Genomic DNA, 24,548 nt, shown 5'->3' with positions numbered 1-24,548 from the left:
GGTGACAGCCCAAATGCTGTAACTGGAGAGGAGTTTCAGCGTGGTGCTGAGCTTACCCTGACACCTTTAGTAGCTGTGACAGCCGAGGTGGGTCTGTTGGAAAATGAAAATGGGATGCACAGCATAATTTTCCCTAACGAGATTCCTATTAATATGTCAGATCGTCCTGTTGCCCCTTACTTAATCCCAGTTTTTAATTCTCCCAGTAACATGAATCCTTACTACTTACAAAAATCCTTACTACTAATAAAACCTCAGTTTTTAGCACTTCTTCATAGTGTGGATGTTTTGTGAGGCTGGACATTTCCAGCATTATTTGCTGCCTGAGAATGTGTCAAAAACGGGTTTTTCGGGTGATGTTGATGAGCTGTGAGCCTTTGAAAGGCGCAGTAGTGCTAGCTGTTGCGAGATGGACTGCCTGTGTTATTTGACTGTGCTCCTCATTTTGGAAATTGAATCATTATAAGCTCACGATTTAAACCCCAAATTCAGCCTGAACGCTCTCTGGAATTTTAGGCTATTTTGGGGATGTTTTACTTGCACACTAATTTATTAATAGAAGCTTATGATGAGGTACAAAGTAAGAAACTGGGTTTTTTTTACTTCTGTATGTATCATCCTTAAAAATGAATGTGACATCTTAATTCTGCTGAAGACCTGAGGCTCGGTATGCAGGAATTGCTGGTTAGTATGGAAATCTTCTCTTGGTTTCTGCTCCTGATGCCACAAGGAGCGTGAAGTCCTCTACGTGCCGGGCAGCGTCCTGCTGCTCAAAGGCCTCATTGATGGAGAGCACTTATTTCTGACCAGTTTCAGGGTTGACTTTTTGAGGAAAAGCACCGTTTTTAATGACGACCTTAAAAACCTTCCTTACACAGGCCTCCTGTGTGCCCCGTGGCGAAACCCTGCTCCCAGGAGTAAGCACGCAGTGCAGCAAGTAGCGGGGAGCTGTGGGACTGCCCTTGTTTATTGTGTGGGCTCTCGCACAGCGCAGCATTCAGGGCCGAGCGGTTCCTGTAGCCTCATCGAAACAGCGGCTCGTTCTCCCGACACCTGCGGCACCGCCGGTATTTCCGCAGCTCGTTCCCTCTCCCCACCAAGAGGCGTTTTTACAGCGAGCAGGAGCTCACCATGCAGGACACGGGAACGGCCCTGCCCTGCAAGCGCTGGTCCCTCGCCGGGGTGACTTGGCCACGTGGCTTCCATGTCCCCGTGTGCATGTGGCAAGTGCCACTTGACATGTCTCAGGAGATGGAGGTGTTGGGAGCTGGCTGCCTGAGTCCTACCCCTGGCAGCGGGTGACGTCGTCCTGGCTGGCTCCGTTCCCTCAGCTCGCTTTGGGTGTCCTCACAGCTGCTGAGGGGACAACAAGAGCCCGGTACCGAAACCAGTGAGCGTTACAGCTTTGTCACGTGTCTGCACTTGTACCAGTCTCTCCTGGAAGCTGAACGGCCTGGCATGTGGCATCCCTCGCTGTCACCAAAAGCCTGCTTCAGTAGCCCAGCGGATCACAAAGCTGTAACTTCTGATAGTGCAGTTTTTCACAGAATCCCAGAATGTCAGGGATGGGAAGGGCCCTGGAAAGCTCATCCAGTGCAATCCCCCCATGGAGCAGGAACACCCAGATGAGGTTACACAGGAAGGTGTCCAGGCGGGTTGGAATGTCTGCACAGAAGGAGACTCCACAACCTCCCTGGGCAGCCTGGGCCAGGCTCTGCCACCCTCACCGGGAACAAGTTTCTTCTCAAATTTAAGTGGAACCTCCTGTGTTCCAGTTTGCACCCGTTGCCCCTTGTCCTATCACTGGTTGTCACCGAGAAGAGCCTGGCTCCATCCTCCTGACACTCACCCTTTCCATATTGATCCCCATGAATGAGTCGCCCCTCAGTCTCCTCTCCTCCAAGCTCAAGAGCCCCAGCTCCCTCAGCCTTTCAGCTTGCATAAGGCTTAACACGCACAGTTGCAAATGACAGGGTCTGATTTAAAGGTAAATTAACATGTAAAATGTATGTAGATTTCTTTTTTTAAACTTATTCCAAGAGAAGGAAACCCACAAGATCAGATGACAACCCTGAGGAAATTCAGAGAGGCTTAGTTTCTTTGCCTAAAGCCTGTTGTCATAATGAAATTCTGCAGCCACAGGGCAGAGTTCAGATGGACTGAGCGATATCACCGGCTGTGCAGTAACATATGTACAGCCACCTCAGATGAATTGTAAAGCCACCCAAGATAAAAGGATTTCTATGTAGAAAAAGCAAGCCACATGTTCATGTCCCAGTTGACAGTGCAGCTGGCAGCAGAGCCCTGATTTGGGGGAACAGTGTGGCTTCTTCTCGCTTGAATTACTCAAGATAGTTTCTGGTGTTTTATCCAGGGATTCAAAAGTCTTGGCTTTGTAGACAGGATCTATATTGTGAAACATGGTGCCTAACTCGTTGCACTGTGCCAGTGAAAGGTTATTGTTTTCCAGTTGCTCATTGTGTGCTCAGTATTTCTTGGCTTACTTTCTATTGTGTTTTTTTGCTTTCTACCTCTTTTCTTCACACGTCATAAAAAGGTCAGCAGTTTAAGTGCCTCAATACGTTGTTATTTCGACTTCTTGTTTCCTATAGCTCTCCCCCCTTTTCTCCCTATTTCTTTTGAAGACCTTTGCTGTTAAAAAGTTACCTTTCCAGTCTGTTGCCCTCACCTTGATGTTTCATTAACTTGTGCTCTTTGGTGGGGCTGCCAGCGTGCCAGATGCATGTTTATTAATCAAATTCTGCTCTGTAAGAGCAGGGATGTTTAATTTGGGGAATTCAGGGGGGAAAAACACCAGAAAAAGTCCTTGGTGGACCTTCCTGGTGGTGCTGGTTGAGACATCTAAACCTCCAGCTCCAAGTCAAAGCTTTTTGAGTCAGGATGTTGATTCCTGTCCTGCTGCTGGACTCCTGGATAAATACAGACCCCAGCTTTATCAGGTTGCACTGATTAAATCACAGCAAGTCACAAATCCATGCTAAAACCTGTAACTCAGGTGTAGGTTTCCATCCACACTCTCCTTGGGCAGCCCCTATGCATGATTTTAGGCCAGACAGCGGATGATTTTGAAGACCCCATACTACCCATACATGTGTGCTGCAGCTGCAGCTTTGATTTAGGCCACGGGGATCTTGTTTTTCTGAAGGGTTTTCAAGAGAAGCACCGGGATACTTGCATTATTTTACTGGGCTGATGTTGATCCTGGAGGGTATCTTTAAATATCCTTTAAAAATGAAAAGATCTTGCGTATCTGAAACCAGCTGTTTTAGATAAACTTGCAGCTGTACACACCCACAAAAGATAAGTGGCTTGCAGAGCTCATATTAATGCTCCTAATGATATACCCTGCCTTGAACTTGTGCTTTGGTCACAGCGCTCATACACTTGGGTATCTTAAAAGTCCATTAAGAGAAACGCCGTGTAATTCTTGCTACTGTTAATTTACTATTGTCGTGAGCGAGGTGACTAATGATTATCTCTGATTTAGCTGTGAATCACAGCTGTAGGAAGTGAGAAATAGTTCCTTAATGGGCTCGCAGCTTAATAATTTCTAAGCGAAAATCGACTTGGAGTGTATCATTAACAAAAGGAGGGATGCAAAACAGCGCGGTCACGGCATTCGGTGTGGGTGTGTGTCACGAAATGGGACGCTGGGCAGTCGGGATTTTGCCCATAGGGCTGGTAGCTCGTCGCCGATGCTGCGTCCCGTCCCTTGCAGAGCATTTCTTATTAATTTACTTACAGCTTGGCTCGGGTACAACTATGTGTGTCGAAAGTTTTATCTGCTGAGCGGGTGCCAAAATGTTTGGAGAGCAGAGCTTGAGAAAGGAGCTGGTTCATCTCCAGTTTGTTATATTTTTTAAACGTACTTTCGCTTTAGATACAGCACTTTGGTGGTTTGTTGAGGTTTTTTGTGCATCTTTGGAAAACCACCATTTGTACCTACATTTCTAAGACTTTCTGACCTTGAGGTCCTCATGGCCTCTCTAGCAGAACAAAATGTTTTCTTGGATATCAAACCATTTTTCAGCTTTCCATTGTGGTGCAAAAAAAGCACGTCAGGGGGCAAATCATTTTTCAGGCCTGCCCAGCCCTTCTGATGGGAAGAACGTTTGTTTCTGTTGCCAGTGGGTATGTGAAGTGGGTGTTATTTTAGAGGAAGTGGGTGCTGTTGCAGGGGGTTGAGTTGCATGTTTGCCTCTGCCAGGGACCCTGGGCATGATGTTGGAGGAGTCACCTCAGCCATGGCCGGGGCAGCTCATTGCATTTACCCCCGTCTTTGCAAAACTGATTTGAGACCATGGGGATGGATGCGAGGAACGTCGAGCCCTTGGAGGTGAGGCCTGAAGTCCAAGGGAGCTGCTCTTCAAACATGTCGTTTTTATAGTGCAGGGGCTCAAGTCTTCATCTGCTGTTTGCCTCACTTGCTGCTACTCTTATGTGGCTGTAAAATTGGGGATGATACCGTCCTCGGAGAGATACAACTCTATAGCTACCTGAAAGGAGGTTGTAGCAAGCACCAGGACGAGAGGAAATGGCCTCAAGTTGCGCCAGGGGAGGTTGAGGTTGGATCTGGGAACAATTTCTTCCCCAAAGGGCTGTGGGGCATTGGAACAGGCTGCCCAGGGCAGAGCTGGAGTCACCATCCCTGAGGGGTTGGACAGACAGACATGAGGTTCTCAGGGACATGGGGCAGTGCCAGGGTGGGTTATGGTTGGACCTGATGATCTTAAGGGTCTCTTCCAACCAAAATGATTCTGTGATTCCATTATTCTATACTGGGAGTTTGCACCAACTTTTGAGACACCAAGTAACAATAACCCCCAAGGAAAATGCGCAGCTGTCCTTCAACCAGCCTTTGATGACTGAGACCTGTACCTACACTCACTTTAGGGAGGGGTGAGGGAAACGCTGAATATCCACTCGTTCAAGAAGAATACAGTGTTCTTGGTGCTGATTTAGGCAAGGGTCGAGGTAAACCCCATCTGCGCTCACGTAATTCAAAGCCTGCATGGAGCTGGTGAGAGTCAGGTGCACAGGTAGATGGGGCAGGAAACCTTCATCCTGGTGTCTCCAAGCTCTAGCCCTCAACTTGGACTTGGCTTATGCAGCTTGTTGTGTTCAATGGTATGGTGGAGAAAACAGCCCTGCCTTCAGCCAACAGAAATCTTGAGGGGCCTGAGGAGGTGCTGAGCGAGGGAAGGTCTGTTTGGCCCCATCTGTAGTTTCCAGCAGCAGCCAAGAGTTGGGACCAGGGAAGAGCTTACGGCTGGGACACCACGGTGCACTGTCCCAGCTTCCATTGATTTACAGCTGGAGGAACCAGAGGTCTTGCCTTTCTTCCTGATAGTCCTTGATGAGCTTTCCTTCCATGAATTCATCTGAAGGACTTTTTCCGGCCAAGTGAACTTTTTGCCTACCCAGCAGAGTTCCCCCGTTTATCTGTGTCCCATGTGGTGCTTCTGGCTGAGTTTCCCATAGTCCTTCCTGCTGCTGCTTTTACAAACCCTAAAAACAATTGCTGAGGTGGACAAAGATCGACTATTGCAAAGTCAAGTGCATGGGGCTCAAGCCCCCACCAGCTTGGGCTTGCATCCAGATGTATTCTTTCAGGAGGCTGCCAACATGTCCTGTAGAGAAGTGGTGACACAGGAGAATTATTTCTTTTACAGAAATATGTATTTTAAAACTTGGTGAAGCTGCTTGAAGTTGCTGGAGCTTCTCAAAAGATACAGGATTTCTTTCCTGCGAGGGATATGATGGACATGTTAAAAACAGGTGTCTTGTCCCCATATCGTTTAGAGCCAAGGTGGGTTCTGTTCAAGCTGTGCTAGCTGGGAGGGTGGAAGGAGATTGTTTTCTTATTTAGCAGAAGATGGAGCTGGTGTCCCACCTGCTTGCTCATAGCCGTGCTTAGATGTTGGCCTCCAAGTCTGAAAACCTATTGCAAACTGAGTTAATAGGGAGACAGAGCTTCTGAATGTGGCTCGCGGTAATTTGTGTTGGAGCAGCGCCGGTTTGACTTCTAAAGGTAAGTTAACGATGGTCCTGGTTTGTTCAACCGATTCCTGGAGCTCTCAAAGGAAGGAATGGTTTTGATAACCGTTGCTCTGGCACATTGGCTCCTGGCGTTGGCTGGAGGATCCTCTGGGTCATCCAGTCCCACGCGGCATCTCTGACCAGCAGAGCTTGGGTTTTTGGTTGTATCTTACAGCTGAACAAAACTGAACTCAGCTCACAATCTCCTGACACTGTACTGCAAGTTCTCCTTTGCATGGTGTTTGGTGCAGGAATCCCGTCTGTCCATCTTGCTTGTTTTAAGGGACAGGGTGCCTGCCTTGCCACGGTAAGAGACGGGACATGTACGGTGGCTTATTTGCCATATAGAGCCACCACCCATTAATTAAATTCTTAAATCTCACAATCAAGGGAAAAAAAAAATTACATGTAAATACAATTCCTATCTGGACATTTTTTTGATACTGAAGTTAATGTGTAGTCAAAATGCGTGCCCTTATCCTCCTTTTCTTGTCCCTGAAATCTGAGGGGCCGATACTCAGCTTACCGTTTCCGTAACCCGATATTTTTCTCCCAAAGCAGGTAGAGAAGCGTGGCGGTGTGCACGGGGCGGTGTTTCCTGCAGGGCAGCGGAGCCGTGCTGCTCTGGTTCAGTCTCATGCCTCTCAGCCGATGTCGTGTTCCCTTCTTTTTGCAGAGTGACTGGTTTGTGCATTGAGGGTGATCCCGAGCAGCCTTTTAACACACCCAGGGCATCAAGTCTACCTTGACTTCAGTAAAGCCTTTGACACAGTCTCCCACAGCATCCTCACAGCTAAGTTGAGGAGGTGTGGTCTAGACAATAGAGTAGTGAGGTGGGTTGCAAACTGGCTTAAGGAGAGAAGCCAGAGAGTGGTAGTCAATGATGCGGAGTCCAGTTGAGGCCAGTACCTAGTGCAGTGCCTCAGGGGGCAGTACTGGGGCCAATATTATTCAATATATTCATTAACGATTTAGACGAGGGAATAGAGTGTACTATCAGCAAGTTTGCTGATGACACTAAGCTGGGAGGAGCGTCTGACACTGGAAGCTGTGCTGCCATCAGAGACCTGGACAGGATGGAGAGTTGGGCGGGGAATAACCTGATGAAATTTAACAAGGGCAAGTGTAGAGTCCTGCATCTGGGCAGGAACAGCCCCAGGTTCCAGTATAGGTTGGAAAATTACATATTAGAGAGCAGTGTAGGGGAAAAGGACCTGGGGGTCCTGGTGGACAACAGGATAATCATGAGCCAGCACTGGGCCCTTGTGGCCAGGAAGGCCAATGGCATCCTGGGGTGTATTACAGGGGGGTGGTTAGTAGATCGAGAGAGGTCCTCCTTCTCCTCTACTCCGCCCTCGTGAGACCCCATCTGGAATATTGTGTCCAGTTGTGGCCCCTCAGTTCCAGCAGGACAGGGAACTGCTGGAGAGAGTCCAGCGCAGGGCAACGAAGATGATTAAGGGAGTGGAGCATCTCCCGTGTGAGGAAAGGCTGGGGGAGCTGGGTCTCTTTAGTTTGGAGAAGAGGAGACTGAGGGGTGACCTTATTAATGTTTATAAATATATAAAGGGTGAGTGTCACGAGGATGGAGCCAGGCTCTTCTCGGTGGCAAACAATGATAGGACAAGGGGTAATGGGATCAAGCTGGAACACAAGAGGTCCCACTTAAATTTGAGAAAAAACTTCTTCTCAGTGAGGGTAACAGAGCACTGAACAGGCTGCCCAGGGGGTTGTGGAGTCTCCTTCTGTGCAGACATTCCAACCCACCTGGACATGTTCCTGTGCGACCTCACCTGGGCGTTCCTGCTCCAGCAGGGGGATTGGACTGGATGATCTTTTGAGGTCCCTTCCAATCCCAAACATACTGTGATACTGTGATCAAAGCAAAGCAGTTCTCCTTTTCCAATATCAAACCTATTGTTTGCATAACGAGCATAACCCCAACTGCTGAAGCAGGTTCATTTAGGGAGGTAATTTAGCAGAACTGCTCTGAGTATAGAAAATAGGGCAACCATGGAAGGATTTCTTGTTTAAATTGTTATTTTTGTCAGCGGCTGACAAGATGCTTTGTTTGCCAAATATTTGTTGGCCACACAGCTGTCTCTTGTGATTTCTGGGATGGAGATGGGAAGATTGTTTTTATAACATCTGTCTCAGCCTTGCAAGTTTGTCCCAAAAACGCAGGAGCACAGGATGACCCACTGGTTTTCTTGTGTTGAGGAAATTAGCGTCGGGACATCGTCTAATTCAGAGATGAAGAAACACCTGATCGGGTGCCTTCAGACAGGCAGAGTTTAACCCCCAACCTGTTGATTTGGAGTCAAAAAAAACCCCATCGCTGCATCACTCAGCTAAGGCTGAAAAGAAAACACAATGTTATTTCTGCTTACGTACAGGTGGCGGTAGAGGAGATGAGTCCCAGCAAAGCAGGAGGACAACATGTTGGGTGCTGGAGAAGTCCCGCTTCTCCATCTGGACCTGTGGGCTGGGCTCCGAGTCGTGATGCTGGAGTCCTGGGAGGTGAAATGGGCAAAATTCCCAGGGTAATTCCATCGTGGTGGGGTTTTCCCCCAGCGACCAGTGGAGCTGATTTTGAAGCATTTACCACTTTGGTCCATCCAATGAATCAAAGTCAACTTTGGGAAAAGTCTTTTGGTTTAGGGTTACAAGAGCAAACTCAGGACCTCAGACACTCCAAGGTTTCTCCATTGTTCTTCAATATAATCATAATAAACCCTTTGCTTCCGCAAGCAAAACCTCCCTCTTCCCTTTCTTCCTCCTTTCCTTTTGAGTATAATTTTCTGCTTTTCTGCAGCAAATGACTCTTCTGCAGCAAGTTTTTCCCCCGTGTTGGTGATGGATGGACGCTTTATCTTCTTGATGGCATCAGCTCACCCATTTGGAAGAGCAGCCATGAGAATTGCCCTGGCAGAAGAAAATGATTTTGTAAGGAGAGGCCCCATAGACTTAATTTTTATGCATCAAACTCAACTGATAAGATGAAGTAGGTGGCAGTACTTGAGAGGGGATTTTAACCAATAAGTTAGGTTAGCCCTGCTTGAGTTGGTGTTTGACTTTAAATTTGAAAGCTTGCCTGATCATTTTATCATTTTGAAAGCCTGTTTTACCATAGGCAAATATGATCAGCTGAAAACATTCTGAAATAATCTCTTTCTTTTATTTGGGAGGAAATATACACCAAAATAGGGCGTGTATTAAATGCTTGACTCAAAAAACCCCAAATAATCATATTCCTAATGAGATAGCCCTATAAGTAAAACTGCAGCCGGGGGTCCTGACCTACCCTGGCTGTTGGGCAGGAGGAGATGCCACCTCGTGTCCCAAGGACCAGAGTTTATACATACTTGAATTTCTACTGGAAGGCAGCAAATCATCGGTATAATCTCTTGGGACAGCCCTAGGTTTTGTTTGCCCAGTGCATTTTCTATTAGTTGTTTGGTGGTTCAGCTCCAAGCAAATGTCGGCCCCCAGATATGGCTGGCACATTGCGCTCTCAGGTGAGAGGAGAAGATGCTCCCTGATAACACCTCTCCTGGGGGTGTTCAATTGATGTGGGTGAGCACAGCCACTCCCTTTGAGGCCCAAATACCTCAAGAAGGGCTGAGGTTACTTTTCCAGATGCCAGGAATCGAGCAGCAGTAGCTCTCAGAGCTGGGGACGCTGATGGTTCCTGGTTTCCAACAAGTCTGTGGTAGACTCTGTTGTCTCAGAAGTCCCATGTCTTTTATTCAGGAGGAGCACTGAGGAGAACCCTCTGCCTGCAACCTGCTTTCACGAAGCAGAGGAGCAGCTTGTCCCACCAGGACTGTCGTGGTTGAGATGGACAAACGACATAGACCAAGTTCTTCCAGGGTGAAAGTAGTAGATGCCATTTATTGCCACAAGTGCATTTTTATACAGTTTTACCAATTCCTGTGTCTCTTCACTCTTGGTTACAAGTTACAGCAGTAACATCTCATTGGCTATTTTTGCTGTCATCAATGTTACTCTTTTACTCCCTTCTCTCTCACGGGTACATCCTTAACATCTCCGGATACTCCTTTACTCCCATCTTTCTCATGGGTAGGCCTTGATATCTTCAAGGCTAATTTCTGTTTCCATGCCCTCTGTTAGGGATTCCAAGGACCCACCATAGTCCCACACAGGACGGTGTCCAAAAAACCTTGTTCCTTTTGGAAGCCAGGCCAGGAGACGTTTGTCAGGCGGCTCACTGCAGCCTGATCTTAAAGCCACCTGAGATCTTGGTGTCTCCTAGTTTGTCACCCTCATGGACAGGAAAACCGAAACGAGAGCTGGGATTTGGCTCCTTGGGCCGCTGCAGCCTCGGCACACGGTTTGCAGCCATGTCTTCGTTTTCTTTGTCGTTTCCTGGCTGAGGTAAGGCAGGGTGGGCTGAGGAATGAGGTCCTGCAGATGTGGCCTGTTGAGCAGATTTCCAAGGTAAGGAGAACGTCCTGCTCAACCATCTGGCTGGCAGAGGTTTCTTGGCTCTTCTTTGGAGACGCTGCTGGGTCATTTGTTGCCTTGTTTGGGGCTGAAGTAGAGAAGTTCCTCTCCCAAACCTCACTTATTTGGTCTATGCTATTGCAAGAAATGCTTCCTAGTGTCCCTAAATCTTCCCAACATTCAGGAATGAGCGTGTTGGGTTATCTCTTTTAAATATGATTAGTTCACAATGACAAGTTTAAAACCATGTGATTAAAACCCTTAGGAAAGTCCCACAGACAATCAAACCCCATCCACTGCTTATCTCTGCCTCCCGACTTTCTTTTAGCGTATGCTCTTCCTAGATGAAGTCTCTCCAGGGTTTGCTCTCCAGCTGATTTTTGGTGGTGCCCTGGCTCGGTCTGATGGTGCGTCAGCCCTGCCTTTCCAAGCCGTATCCCAGCTGCTGGCTGATGGGAAGTTGGTGTTTCCTGCTGAACAGCCTGTTCCCAGCCCCGCAAGCTGCCCGCCCGGCCATCTGCCACGTTTCTCTCTGCCTTTCTTTGCTTTTGGTGTAGCTGGCGACAAGAATTTGAGTCGAGGTGTGGCAGGTGGTTTTGAAGAGTTTATCAGCGAGATGAGGAAGAGAGGCGGAAAAATCAGAGGGATTTGGTACCGTCCAAAGCTCCCGGCGGGCAGGAGAGGTCTGGTAGCATTGCTGAATTGCTAAAAGGCCCTCCGTGGTGCTTTCCCCAGCTCCAAAAGATGCCAGCGTGCAAAATAAAAGCTCTGAGGCGCATGCACAGTGCAGACTTATGGCACAGCAACACATCCTGTTATCATAACATAACAATCTCGTTACGTCAGCCACGTAGGAATGTGTTAGTTCCTGCATCTTCCCGAGACACGGACGTTATCGTACTTTGTCTCCTGCAGGACAGATCCAGCAGATCCACGTTTTGCAAGAGCGAGCGTGCGGTCGGAGCTCCTCCTGATGTGTGAAAAGAGAGATTTGAAGCGTGCAGCTTCACTTTTCCACGTGGAAATGCCAGCTTGTCTGTTGTGGTTTGCAAACAGATTGCAAAATACCTGCTTTTATGTGGTTTTGGAGTGCTGCACTTGGTGGGGGGGTGATCATGGGCAGGTTTCGCTGCAGGGCTGAGGAGTGGCGAGCTCTTGGGAAGGTGCGTTTGGGCACTCGTGCTTTGCTGAGGGTCCTTGGCCCCACGACAGATCATTTGAGAGCGGTGCCAGAGCTCAGCTGGGAGTAAACACAGCAGGAACACACCCGTGCGCCTTGGGAGTAGGGATTATTTTGGGCTGGTGCGTCTTCTGTGTGTGCTCATTTAGTCCTGCTGACAAAGCCTGAGCCCCTGGGTTCGACTGGAAGTTAAACCACAGTGGTGCTGCCTCGCCTTTGCAAGCTCAAAATGTTCAGACCTCTGCCAACCCCTTGCAAAAAACCCCACGACAACCAACCAAACAAAAAACCCCAAACACAAACCAGAAGAAACCACAAAAAAACAAATGTTGAGTTGCTTACTTTTTATTTTCTGCCCCACCAAGATGTGTTGGGCTCGCTTGCTTGTTCAGGGTCAGATCTAGAGGTGTTTGGGGGATTTTGTTTTGCTGTGGTACCCGGGTTCTGCGCTTCAGGCAGCATCTCGTTCATCCCCTACTCTCCGACCCCCAAATAATTGATGTTCTCTTTTGAGACAACGGCAGAAGCGATGGCAGGGACCCGCTCTGGTGGCTGTGGCAACGAAAATGGGAACTGAGAGTCCCAGAGCGACAAAATACATCACTGGGGGTGACTGAGACAACAGCCCTGGAAACCCTTTTAGCCCAGGGCTCTGTGTCAAGTCATACGGTGGTGGCACAGGGTGGGAATGGGTCACCTCGGGCCAGAAAGGGAGGAATTGCTTCTTCCCCACAATTGTGGCACCAACGTTGAGGCTTAAACTTGGAGGCGAGATTTATTACCATTACTATGGTTCTTTTGGACATGGGTATTCTTACCAGGATGTTAAAATGTTCTGGAGTGGGGTAGCTGTTCGGTGTGCCCGCGGGCAATCCCAGATGGTGAATTTGCAGATGTAAAGAGACTAATTACGGTGGCTTTCACTAAAATTGAATGGAAAACCAGTGTGAATTTCTGTGTATAGTTATAAATCTCTGTGATGAGATGCTGGTCTCTGCTGGGATACTGGTTTCTGCTGGGATACTGGTCTCTGCTGGGATACTGGTTTCTGCTGGGTTACTGACCTCTGCTGGGATACTGGTCTCTCTGAAAGGTAATAATAAAATCAGGTGGGGAGAGGAGGGTGTTTTTGTCTCTTCTGTGGCTAAATAGTTTTCACCCAGATTTTTGGGCAGGCAGAGCCCTCTGTTGCATACAGAACACTAAGTCTTATGCCTTTGCTGAATCATGTTAAAGTGTTAACGGCCCAGCAAGCAGAGAAAGAAATATCAGGCTATTTTGCTAACACGTTGAAAACGGAGCTTTTACTTTATTGTCTTTCCTATTCCTCTTTTCTTTTCCTTGCCGAGTTTTTGTTCTTGGCCAAATGACGGATGATCACTTCCCTGCTGTGACTTCAAACATAGACATATTTATATAGTGGGATGTAAATCGTAGGGAAGCCGCTCTTGTGCTGATGATATGAAACGGATAAACCTACGTTTGTGATCTGATTGTGGGGGAAAATATTTATATCCTCTCTCCCTCTTGAGGCTTTTCCTTTGGCTGCCTTGGTTGGAAACGTAATCCTGCCAATTAGTATGGTCTTGTAGATATTTCATGTGCAGCAAAGCTTTGTGGAAGTGCTGTTCCTGGAGCCGCAACTGCAATAATTAGCAGCCACGTCACATTAAACGCAGCAAGTAAATTACCAAAGGCATCTATTTTCTTCACTGTTTTTTGTACCAGTTTGCCGCCATGCAGATTTTTAATGGACTGATGTTTCTTTCCCTTGCGTGTCCTGTCTGAGCTTTTCTTTTCGCGTGGAGACCAACGAGGTAACAAAAGTGTTTTGCTTTGTTTTCATAAGGGATCAACCAATGTGGTTTACCAAGCCCATCACGTCAGCAGGAGCAAGAGAGGACAAGTCGTCGGTACCCGGGGAGGATTTCGGGGCTGCACGGTTTGGCTGACAGGTATTTTCGGGGGGTGTGGGCGCGCGGCTCCACGTGTGACACCCGCTCGCGTGTGTGAGCGTGGCCCGGAGGATTTGGGATCCGTGGGAGACGTCAGCGTTCCTTGTGAGCTGGGAATTGCAAAACGTTTCCACGTGAGAAAGGCCGGCATGCGGTGCTGGCGCAGCAAGGTGTTCCTCCTGGTAGCTGCTGCCTGTAACTGATGCTTTTATGGATTTCGTGGCTGTTATCGGGATCCTTTGAGCGCAACAGAAGCCCTGAGGATTATGCTTGTTGTTCCCAAGTGTGTGGCTCATACCCAACCAGTCCTTGGCAGTGAAACCTGCCCAGGGTTGTCCAAACAGCACATGAATGTTCTCACCTCGGTTTGCTGTGTTTAAAGTCACCTCATGGGCAGCGCAGCATCATCTTGTCTGAAGAACAAATACTCCCATGTCACCATGGAAGCAATTCCTTGCATGGCCATTGCGAGTTTCTTACCTTATTTCTCATCTCATACACGTTTCAATGTGTTGCCCTTCTGTTTCGAAGGATAAAGTCACTGGGGATTAGGGATTGCTAGAAGTGACAATTGCATTTGTTTTCCTCCGCTAATATTTACACAACTCTCTCTTTTGTCGCTTGTTCAGTTGTTTCTTTGCTTTTTAAATATTGGTATTTTCTTTGATTTCCAGAAGGTGTTGAAGACATACTGGGAAGGGTTTCTAAAGCCATTCTGGTTTGCCTTCATGTCAGCTTATGTGCTAGATGTTGGATTAAAACACATTTCTGGTTTGTTCTGCTCTTTAATTTTGAAAAGAAGGCCAACACCTCATCACAGAGTCACAGCCTGGTTGGGGCTGAAGGGACCTCTGGAGATCACCCAGTCCAACCCCACTGCTAACGCAGGGTCACAGAGCAGATCACACAGGGTCACCGAGCAGATCACACAGGGTCACATCCAGGGGGTTTGAATGTCTCAGAGAAGGAGACTCCACACCCACCCTGGGCAGCCTGGGCCAGGCTCTGGCACCTCCCAGCAAACAAGTTTCTCCTCATGTTCAGATGGAGCCTCCTGTGTTTCAGTCTGTGCCCGTTGCCCCTCACCCTGTCACTGGGCACCACTGAACAGAGTCTGGTCCATCCCCTTGATACCCACCCTGGAGATATTTATCAGCATTGATAAGATTCCCCTCAGACTCTGCTTTAATATCATTTCTGAAGCAAAAAATCCTATCCAAGGCTATTTCCTATTTCAAGTATCACTCAAAAATCTTGTATCTGAAAGGCCTGAGCTTCTCTGGCTGATGATGATTCTTTAAAATAGATGGACATCTCCTAACTTTCTATCAATTTAATTTTAAGAGGCTATATGGAAGGACATTTCATGGCATGGACTATATGAATTAAATGGAAGGGCATTTGAAATAACTGACATAGCCATCGGTTAGTCTGTTGTGCTACAAAACCCAAGGGAACCCCAACGGAAGGAGAAGTTTGGTGCTCCAAGTGCACTTGCTGATTTCCAACACAGCCAGTACAAGCAGATGGAGCTGAGATGGGAAGCAACCACCTCAGTTTGGATTGTTGTCTTTCTGGCTGAAGATGTGCTACTTGTCTGCACAACCATCCTGCTCCTGCTCGCACCGATCTGTGTGTGCTGCTTCTGCATGTCCATGGGTGCAGAGGGGCAATTGCTGCCAGAGCCTGTCCCACCCCACACAGTTGTGGCAGAAACTTCTCCTTGGGTTCATAGAATCATAGAACAGTTTGGGTTGGAAGGGACATTCACTGCTCCTCTAGTCCCACCCCTGCCATGAGCAGGGACATCTTCACCAGCTTAGGTTGCTCAGAGCCCCGTCCAGCCTGGCCTGGGATGTCTCCAGGGATGGTTCATCCACCACCTCTCTGGCCAACCTGGGCCAGGCTCTCACCACCCTCAGGGCAACAATTTCTTCTTCATGGAGTTCAGTCTGGGCTATCAGTTGGCTGTTGAGAGGGGGAATGGGAGGAGGAAGATGCTGAGAGACATACAGGCAACAGCGTTCTTTCAAGCATCCCCTACTCACTCATAGCCATTTGTCCCACCATGGCCCAGCAAGAGGTGCTTTTGCAACACTGCTAGCTGGAACCCCTCCAGATATTGGGAGGTAGCAGCTTTTCTCATGTCATTAATGCCACCCCGTCTATAAGAATTGCTGGCTATGGCTCTGTGGTGGTAACTGTTTGCTAAAAGGATGAATCCAACTTCCCTACCTCATTCTTTACCCAAAGCAACTTCAGACAGAAGGAGTTTTGTTGCCAGTGTCCCAAGAGGTGTGGCGTGACGCTGCCGTTTCCACTCTTTCCACCTCAAACCCCATCCTCACTTTTCTATCTCCAACAGGCCTTTCTGGAGCTGGCAAGACCACCATTGGCTTTGCTCTGGAGGAGTTCCTGGTCTCTCATGGCATCCCTTGCTACTCCCTGGATGGTGACAACGTTCGGCACGGCTTGAATAAAAACCTGGGTTTCTCGGCTGGGGACCGCGAGGAGAACATCCGCCGCATCGCGGAGGTGGCCAGGCTGTTCGCCGACGCCGGGCTCGTCTGCATCACCAGTTTCATTTCTCCTTTCGCAAAGGTAAACTCGCCGTGTCATATTCTGCTTTTTCTGGGCAGCCTTGATCTCGTGGTTGTTGGTACTGAAGGGAGTTTTACGCAAAGGACTTGCTATCTGTGCCATCAGGCACTCTTTTAACTTCTTCTCTATGTTTTTGTAAAACACTGATAGTGCACAGAACTGCATGCAATGAGTACAGATATCTGAGCGGCAGTTTGACATGTCCTCTTTGAATATATTCAATATTATAAAATGATGAAAATCTGAGAGAAGCTTTAAAATCCCCCTACAGAGGCTTCTAATGTTGACTCATTAGGATGCAGAAAAGAGGCATAGAAACAATAGCTTGTCATGGTGCTGTCATTGGTCTGTTTGAAGGAGAATTGATTGTGTTTTTATGCTTCCTGAGAATACCGAGTAGCTGCTGTTATCAAGCCGATGCAAGCAGTTCCTTGTTTTGACACAGGGCAGATAATTATTCACATTCTGAAGTTGTTCTGTCCTGCTTAACGAAGAAATCTTCTTGCTGTTTCAGACAGAAAAAGCTGAAGACAGTTCAAAGTTGTAGATTTTTTTAAAAGTATATTTAAAGAAAAGGGGGGGAGGGAGATGAAAACTCCTGTGTCAAATTCCAGGTCACGTCTTGTAGTAGGAAGGTGCTTGCTGCAATTCGGACGCAGCTGATTTTCCCATCTTTCTTCCAACAGGATCGTCAAAATGCACGGAAAATCCACGAAGCAGCTGGACTTCCTTTCTTTGAAATCTTTGTCGATGCTCCTCTAAATATTTGTGAAAGCAGAGACGTGAAGGGCCTGTACAAAAAGGCAAGAGCTGGAGAGATCAAAGGTATGGAAGAGCCGGCTTACCAGAGCCTTCTTGTTGTGCACAAGGGTGTCTCGTTTCCTTCATCTTGCTGCCACAAGTGTCACTTGTAGTATGCAATGTGATGAAATGCTCGATGGTTATTTGTACAGTAAATTAATGTAATTTGGGTTTAACTGTCTGTAGGATTCACGGGGATTGACTCCGACTATGAGAAGCCCGAATCTCCTGAACTGGTGTTGAAAACGAATGTTACGTCGGTGTCTGAATGCATTGAGCAGGTTGTGGAGCTCCTTCAAACACAAGTATGTCATTTTTATGCCACCGGCAGCTTGTAAACCTGCTTTGGATACTGACTTTTTGGTGTGCATTTAAAAACCAGCACATTGCTTACAATTGCTGTCCTGACTCTCTCTTTCAGAACATTGTGCCTCACAGCTCGATTAAGGATGTTCTTGAGCTGTTTGTACCTGAAAATCAACTCAGTAGTGTCCGAGCCGAAGCGGAGATGCTGCCAGCCGTAGAGATCACTAAGGTATCGCTGTGCGCGGATGCTGTTGCTGTTTATCTGCTCAAAGGGTAGAAGATTTGATGGGCTCTGTTCGTCTGCCGCCTGTGTCCTTTTGTGTCTGTGCTTTATGGCGAGCTGGAGCTGTTTTCTGCTGTGTCCCCATGCTGTGCTGTAGCAAGCCAGGGCTGTGCATCTCCTCTGTTGCATTAGTACAGCCCACAAGCAGTTGTGCTACGGAAGTACACGAGTTTGCCTTAAAAATCCTCCACCCCCCTACTCCCAGGGCTTTCTCCCCCTTTATGAACATCTTACATTTGAAGCAAAGCGACTGCGAGCGCTGCTGCGGCACAAGGGAAGGCACAGCGACCTCTGAGCGTGCCCTGCTGACACGAGCGTCCTTTTGGTTTGCTTTGCAGCTGGATCTGCAGTGGGTGCAGGTGCTGAGCGAAGGCTGGGCCACTCCGCTCACCGGCTTCATGCGCGAGGCTGAGTACTTGCAAGTGATCCACTTCGGCACCCTGCTGAACGGTACGAACCCCGCTTGGCCCCGTTCTCCTCCTCCTTTCCTCTCACGTGTTAAATGCAAAGGGGGCTGGGAAGCCGCACTCCAAAACACACCAAAGGGCACAAAAGGTGACAAAGTTAACTGTGCTTTGGCCAGGGCACCGGCTCACGGCTTTGGCGTCTCGTGCGGCACTGATTAAACATTTCAGCAGCCGTTGTGTAGCTCTTTTCATGCTCGGTTGTGCCGGAGTAAATAAAAGAGCAAAGCAAAAGCCAAGTAAGCACGAGGCTGCCAGGCTGGATTTGAGGTGGGAGGAGAAGGTGGCTGTCCATGGGAATAGGAGCACAACCTGTTTTCACTTCTTTTTTTCTGGTTTTCCTGCCTGGCCATTACCATCACTTGAAATAAATCAGACTTCACTATTCATGAGCAAGTTGTTAGAGGTGCTTCACCCCTGGAAAAGGCAGAGCATTCTGGCAGTGATTGTCTGCAGCTGAGACCAGGGCGGTGGGGATTTCTGCCCCGTTTCTCAGCTGTGCTGTCGCTGGGACTTCGCAGGCACATGGGACACTCGCTTTGGGGTTTGTAGGCCCATGAGCGATCTCTGGCCTTGGGGATCTGGGATCTTGGTGAGTGAATCCCTTTGAGTCTTGCCTCTTCTTCTAGAGGATCCAATGGTGGCACAGGGTGGTGACTTGCTGCTGTCACTAGGATTTGGGCACCATCCAGCAGATGCAAAGCTCAGGACTGGTCACTTTGGACTGGAGGAGCGTCTGTATGGTGGCTTCTGCTTTCAGACATGTCGTAGCCTTTTACCTCCTGCCCAGTGTGCAAACAGTGTTCAGAAGCACACGTCCTTATTATCAGACACTCATCTGTGGTCTTTGAGCTGCCTTTTGAGGTCACAGAGGTGCCGTCATGACCATGTTGCTCTGGGGCTCTGCACTTTGCACCAGGGGCTCATCTCAGGTCTATTTTTGGGGAGCTCTCCCAGACATGTTGGTGTCACTGAACACAACTCCTCTGGGGACGTGGGCATACGGTCAGGGTTTGTAGAGCTCCGCAGGGTCAGGGGCAAAGCCCAGGACATCTACTTTTGGTCGGGGATGAACTCTCCCAAGCAAGGTCTTTGTAGTAAAGGACATCAACGTCAGTCTCAAGTCCATCTCGTCTCCACAGAGGTCTCCAAACTCAACATCTGTGTGGTCAGCCCTGCAGGGTGACATCCGAGCAGGAAGGAGAACATCCCTGGTTTGCTTGGAAGAGCTTTAGGAAACAGTGGAGGGTTTCCATCTCAGGGGGCTGAGGCTGGAGTGCAGCATGGCCAAAGAGAGCTTTGAGGCTGCTCTTCCCACAGCCTTGGAGATGATGTTTTTTGGCAGCTCCAGCTGTGCCTGGAAAGGCTGTGATCAATCGTTTGGGTGGACTTGTGCAAGTTGGTGCTCCTCTCACTCGGACGGGCAGCACTAAGTCCCAGCTTTGTGTAGGGGCACCACGGCCACCGGGAAGAGAGGTGAATCTGGACACTGGTTGTAGCATGGAGGGTTTTGGTCTCTTCTCCCATGGAGCAAGCGCCAGGAGCAGAGGAAACGGCCTCAAGTTGCACCAGGGGAGGTTGAGGTTGGATCTGGGGAACAATTTCTTCCCCAAAGGGCTGTGGGGCATTGGAACAGGCTGCCCAGGGCAGTGCTGGAGTCACCATCCCTGGAGGGGTTTAAAAGGTATTTAGACAAGGTTCTTATCCCTAAGTTTAGTGCTAGAGTTAGGCTATGGTTGGACTCGATGATCCTGAGGGTCTCTTCCAACCCAAATGGTTCTATGATTCTATGTTAGATTGTCTGTGATAATTGTCTTAATTGTGTTTGTGTTCTCCCAGGAAGGAATCGCTCTGTAGCCGGTATGTATATAACTGTTGTTAGGTTTTACAGAAATCACTTCAATTCAGATTTTTTTTCGCTATAAAGTAATTTTTTGAGATTTACAAAACAAAAAGAAAATTATTAAGACTAGACACAGTCTATTTATGATTCAGCCAACTACAAAGTGGCACGACACACCCCGCATCCTACCAAATGATCTTCACAAAAATCCCAGTCATTTGAGTTTGGAATTACCTTCACTGGAGTGATCTTTGGGGTTTTTTAACTGTGCCTCTTGCGTTTGGACACGGGGCATGGAGATCCTCAGCTTCAGCATCATTTGGTGGTTCCATAATCCAGCTTTTCCACGCTGACTTTATTCACTGATCACTGGTTAATATCATTTAAAGGTATGAAGTTGATATTGATTGGATTCCATGTGACTATAATTATGATTATTCATGAAGGTGCTTGAAAATCTCTGGCAGACGAATGATACCTAGTCATGAATTAAAAATAAATGAGAACATTTTAATAAAGATTCTTTTTAAATCGACATCATAGGCAAAATCCTCCAATTGAGAATCTCGAGGGTCCAAAATTATTTCGGTCATATCAGAACAAATTGAATCAGTGATTTGTTTGTTCTTGTTTGGGAAGAGATGGATTCTGCTGTATTAATACTGGGATATCCGAGGGAAAACGAGAGGACTTAGATAAAACCAACACGACTTCAAGGTATTCAGAGACAGCACTGAAATTAGAAACTACACGTGGAGATGTAGACTTGCTGCATGCACACAGACAATAGATTAAAAATGGACTCTGCAGAGATGTAAAAGGACTAACAGTGTAGAGAAAAAGCAAAGGAACAAAGCAAAGTGTGATGGTGTTTTGACAGAAGAGGCGGGCAGGGAGTGAGATGCCCTGGGGAACACCAAGCCGGAGCCGTCTTAATAGAGGTGGTTCTGGCAGAGCAAGAGGGGTTGTGGCCAGAGCTGCATTTTCCAAGTGCATTTAAATTTTTCAGAGACTTCCCAACAAGGTAACTGGGGAATAATGAATCTTTGCAGGGAGACAGAGAGCGCAGGAACTCACGAAATGCTCTTTGTGACATCCCTGGCCTGTAGGTGAGGAGCTTTCATATTCAGCTAACGTCTCTCAAATCCTCCCCGTCTCTCACCAGACGGCATCGTCAACCTGAGCATCCCCATCGTGCTGCCCGTCTCCACGGAGGACAAGGAGCGGCTGCAGGGCTGCGAGGCGCTGGCGCTCAGCTTCATGGGCCGGAGGGTGGCCGTGCTGAGGAACCCCGAGTACTTCGAGCACAGGAAGGAGGAACGCTGCGCCCGCGTCTGGGGCACCACCTGCGCCAAGCACCCCCACGTCAAAGTAGGTTTGTCTCCTTCCTGCTCTGGGAAGCCGGAAAATGCGGGCAGGGGCTGGAGAGATGAACCTTCCCGAGGTTCCGAGGGCTGTGGGTGTCCCGGCTGCTCTCCAAGTCCAGCCCCTCACTGGGAAGCATCATGTCCTAAGCAGGCAGGACTGAATTTTTAGGTTGACAAGTTAATGCTGCGCTTGCTGCTTAGTGAGAGCATGGGATCACAAGCGCGAGGTGAGAGGGAAGAGGAGCGTGCTGCTGAGGAGCTGCTCTGCTCATCCGTGCACCTTCCCCACCGTGCCTCCGTCCACACGTTTTTACCATCCCCTTCAACGTAGCCCCCAAAGTTTTCATCTCAGTGATGCTACTAAATGCTGATGCTGCAGATCACAAACTCACTCTCCTTTTAGCTACATTTTTCTCCTCAATTTGGCTGTTTCATGCAAGCAGCCAGCCAGGGTGTTATAGGTGTTATATACAGCTTATCTCTTCCCACTGACTCTCTTGCAATACGAAGAACATCATCGCTTAGAAAGGGAGAGCTCCAGGTTACGCCGAGGGACTTGAGCTGCATGCTTAAAAAGCCTAACGCCGCGTTCATTCTTTTCCCCTAGCTTCAACTAACCCTTTAAATCATTCAGCAGCAGTTGCTCACCATGCAACAAGCTTATTCCTCCTGCATATTCCCAGGAGGAAAGAGCAAAGAGTGAGGTGGAGGAAGGTCTTGTGCCGTAACTTGCAGACCCAGCTGGGTGCAGCAGGAGGGTCCCAGCAGCTAAAGCCTGGCTTTACGGGCTTGTGCAGCTCATGATGTTCAGTTCACGTGGTCACTGTAAGAATGGTTTCTTTCTGCGATGTGTGGAACGAGGAGGGCAGATCACCCTGTAAGCAGAGTCAAGCCTAACGCTTTTCAAAGGAAACCAAGGCAAAAGGAGATAGATTTTGCTGTCCCCTCCCTAACGCCCGTGTGCGTAATTCGCAGATGGTGATGGAGAGCGGAGACTGGCTGGTTGGTGGAGACCTCCTTGTGCTGGGGAAGATCAAATGGAATGACGGGCTGGACCAGTACCGCCTGACACCACTCGAGCTCAAGCAGAAGTTCAGGGAGATGAATGCTGGTGAGTGTTCTTTCTGCATGCCGGGCATTTCATTTGCCACATTGATGTGCTCGGCTTTCACACACAGGGACAGCTCAGGTGTCTGTCCCAGCGGGGTGGGAGGTGTTGGACATCCACGCTCACTTTGGGGAGAGCGTTGGCCTTCCTGAAGGTGCAGTTGGGCTTAGAGAGGTGGCAGGTCACCCATGAAGCCAGGGATCTGTATAAAAACATTGTAGGAGAGCTGCTAGGACTGAAATTGGCCCCAAAGGAACGATGTGCAATGAAAATAAACTTGGCAAAGTGATGAAGAGGTGCTGTACATATATGAAACTCTCATCTAAGGTATTTAAGGCCTCGCTTATGTGAAGACAGGACACACATCTTATGACACACATTATCTTATGACTCTATCAAAACGCGTGATGTGCAAACGACGTCTGCTGGTCAGCACAAGCCCGTGACCCTCTGAACCTTTTCCTTTTAGATGCCGTCTTTGCATTTCAGCTGCGCAACCCCGTCCACAACGGGCATGCGCTGCTCATGCAGGACACGCGGCGCCAGCTTTTAGAGAGGGGTTACAAAAACCCCGTCCTTCTCCTGCACCCTCTGGGAGGATGGACCAAAGACGACGACGTCCCGCTGGAGTGGCGGATGAAGCAGCACGCGGCAGTGCTGGAGGAGCACGTGCTGGACCCCAAGATGACCATCGTTGCCATCTTCCCCTCTCCCATGCTCTACGCCGGCCCCACAGAGGTAACGTGATGCCTGTCGCGGGGCTGCCGGCTCTGCACAGCCCCAGAAGCCTGGGGAAGGGAGCCAGGAGCCATCGCTTCGCTTTTGGCTCCCTCTGTGCTGCCCCTGCAGCCATTTCCCCACAGAGCTCAGCTCTGCAGGCCCCTGCGCTATTTGGAGAGCTGGGGAGAGTGGAGTTAGGAACAAACTTTAGCACCCTGACTTCTTTCTGCATTGGGCAGGGATGCTCATTTGTTTTCTGCTGGCGGTTTCCCATCTGTCTGTGAATGGGTGGGTTGAAAGTGGTAGATGCTGAACCTCCTGTAAAAGAGAAAGGAGAGAGATGCATGGGCAGCCTTCGCGGGGCTGTATTTGCATGTTCGAAAAGCAAACTGCTCCCCCCAAATTGGAATGAGACCAGTTCCCATCCCCGCCGTTTCCCTTGAAATCCACATCCTTAGAACAGTGATGTCGCATCAGGTCCGAGCGGTGCAAGACGAGTCTGGGCGGCCCGATCGCGATGAGAAACTGCAACAAGGCTGCTGACGTGGCTCCTTCCTTCCTTCCTTCCTTCCTGCCCGCGGAGCACCGGGATCTCTTTTGCGGCTGGGCCCTCAGCCCGTGCTCCTCGTGTCTCCCTCGCAGGTGCAGTGGCACTGCCGAGCTCGCATGATCGCCGGCGCCAATTTCTACATCGTGGGGCGCGACCCGGCGGGCATGCCTCACCCCGAGACCAAGAAGGATCTCTACGAGCCCACGCAGGGAGGGAAGGTCCTCAGCATGGCGCCAGGCCTGACCTCGGTGGAAATCATCCCCTTCCGGGTGGCCGCCTACAATAAACTGAAAAAGGCCATGGATTTTTATGACCCCCAAAGGTAACAGGGGCAGCAGCCTCGCTGTTTCTTCAGCCTTTGTGATCACGTCTGGTTTGCAGCTTGCCAGGGGAGGGGGAGAAGCGGCTGTTGTTCTTCGGAGGGAGAGGAGCGGGGGAAGCGCCTGCGAGAGCCGCCCGTGTTCCCCTCCCGGAGCGGCGCCAGGTCAAGGATGGGTCGTGAATCTAAAGATACACCAGAAAGGATGAGAACTGCAGCTTGGGGACAAAGTGGCCGTAGCAACGCAGCCCCTGGCAGCTGGAGGAGCACGTTACGTACAAGTCCAGCTCCCATCGGAAGAGCAGCCCTGTTGCTGCTGATGGAGCTGCAGTCGGTGCTGCCGGCTCGTGCTGATTTCAGCCCTGTCTCTGTTTTGCCGCAGGCACGACGATTTCGACTTCATCTCGGGGACGCGCATGAGGAAACTCGCTCGCGAAGGCGAAAACCCGCCGAACGGCTTCATGGCCCCCAAAGCTTGGAAAGTCCTGACCGAGTACTACCAGTCGCTGGAAAAAAAGAATTAA

At 49.1% G+C, this 24,548-nt stretch overlaps 1 protein-coding gene across 1 annotated transcript; it reads left to right on the top strand.

Annotated features, from left to right (window-relative positions):
* Nucleotides 1-11,642: 11,642 nt before the first annotated feature.
* On the top strand, nt 11,643-24,548 carry PAPSS2 (3'-phosphoadenosine 5'-phosphosulfate synthase 2; the record flags this gene model as incomplete). Its single annotated transcript, XM_080347714.1, has 12 exons — nt 11,643-11,690; nt 13,557-13,662; nt 16,028-16,263; nt 16,950-17,088; nt 17,251-17,369; nt 17,486-17,599; nt 17,992-18,103; nt 21,126-21,331; nt 22,303-22,438; nt 22,905-23,173; nt 23,798-24,027; nt 24,407-24,548. 12 exons carry the CDS (start codon nt 11,643-11,645, stop codon nt 24,546-24,548), a joined length of 1,857 nt encoding a protein of 618 aa, XP_080203840.1.

The sequence above is a fragment of the Nesoenas mayeri genome (genome assembly GCF_963082525.1).
Source record: "Nesoenas mayeri genome assembly, chromosome: 7".
Lineage (NCBI taxonomy): Eukaryota > Metazoa > Chordata > Aves > Columbiformes > Columbidae > Nesoenas > Nesoenas mayeri.
The sequence above is the reverse complement of the archived record's forward strand: the minus strand, read 5'-3'. Positions and strand labels throughout refer to the sequence as shown.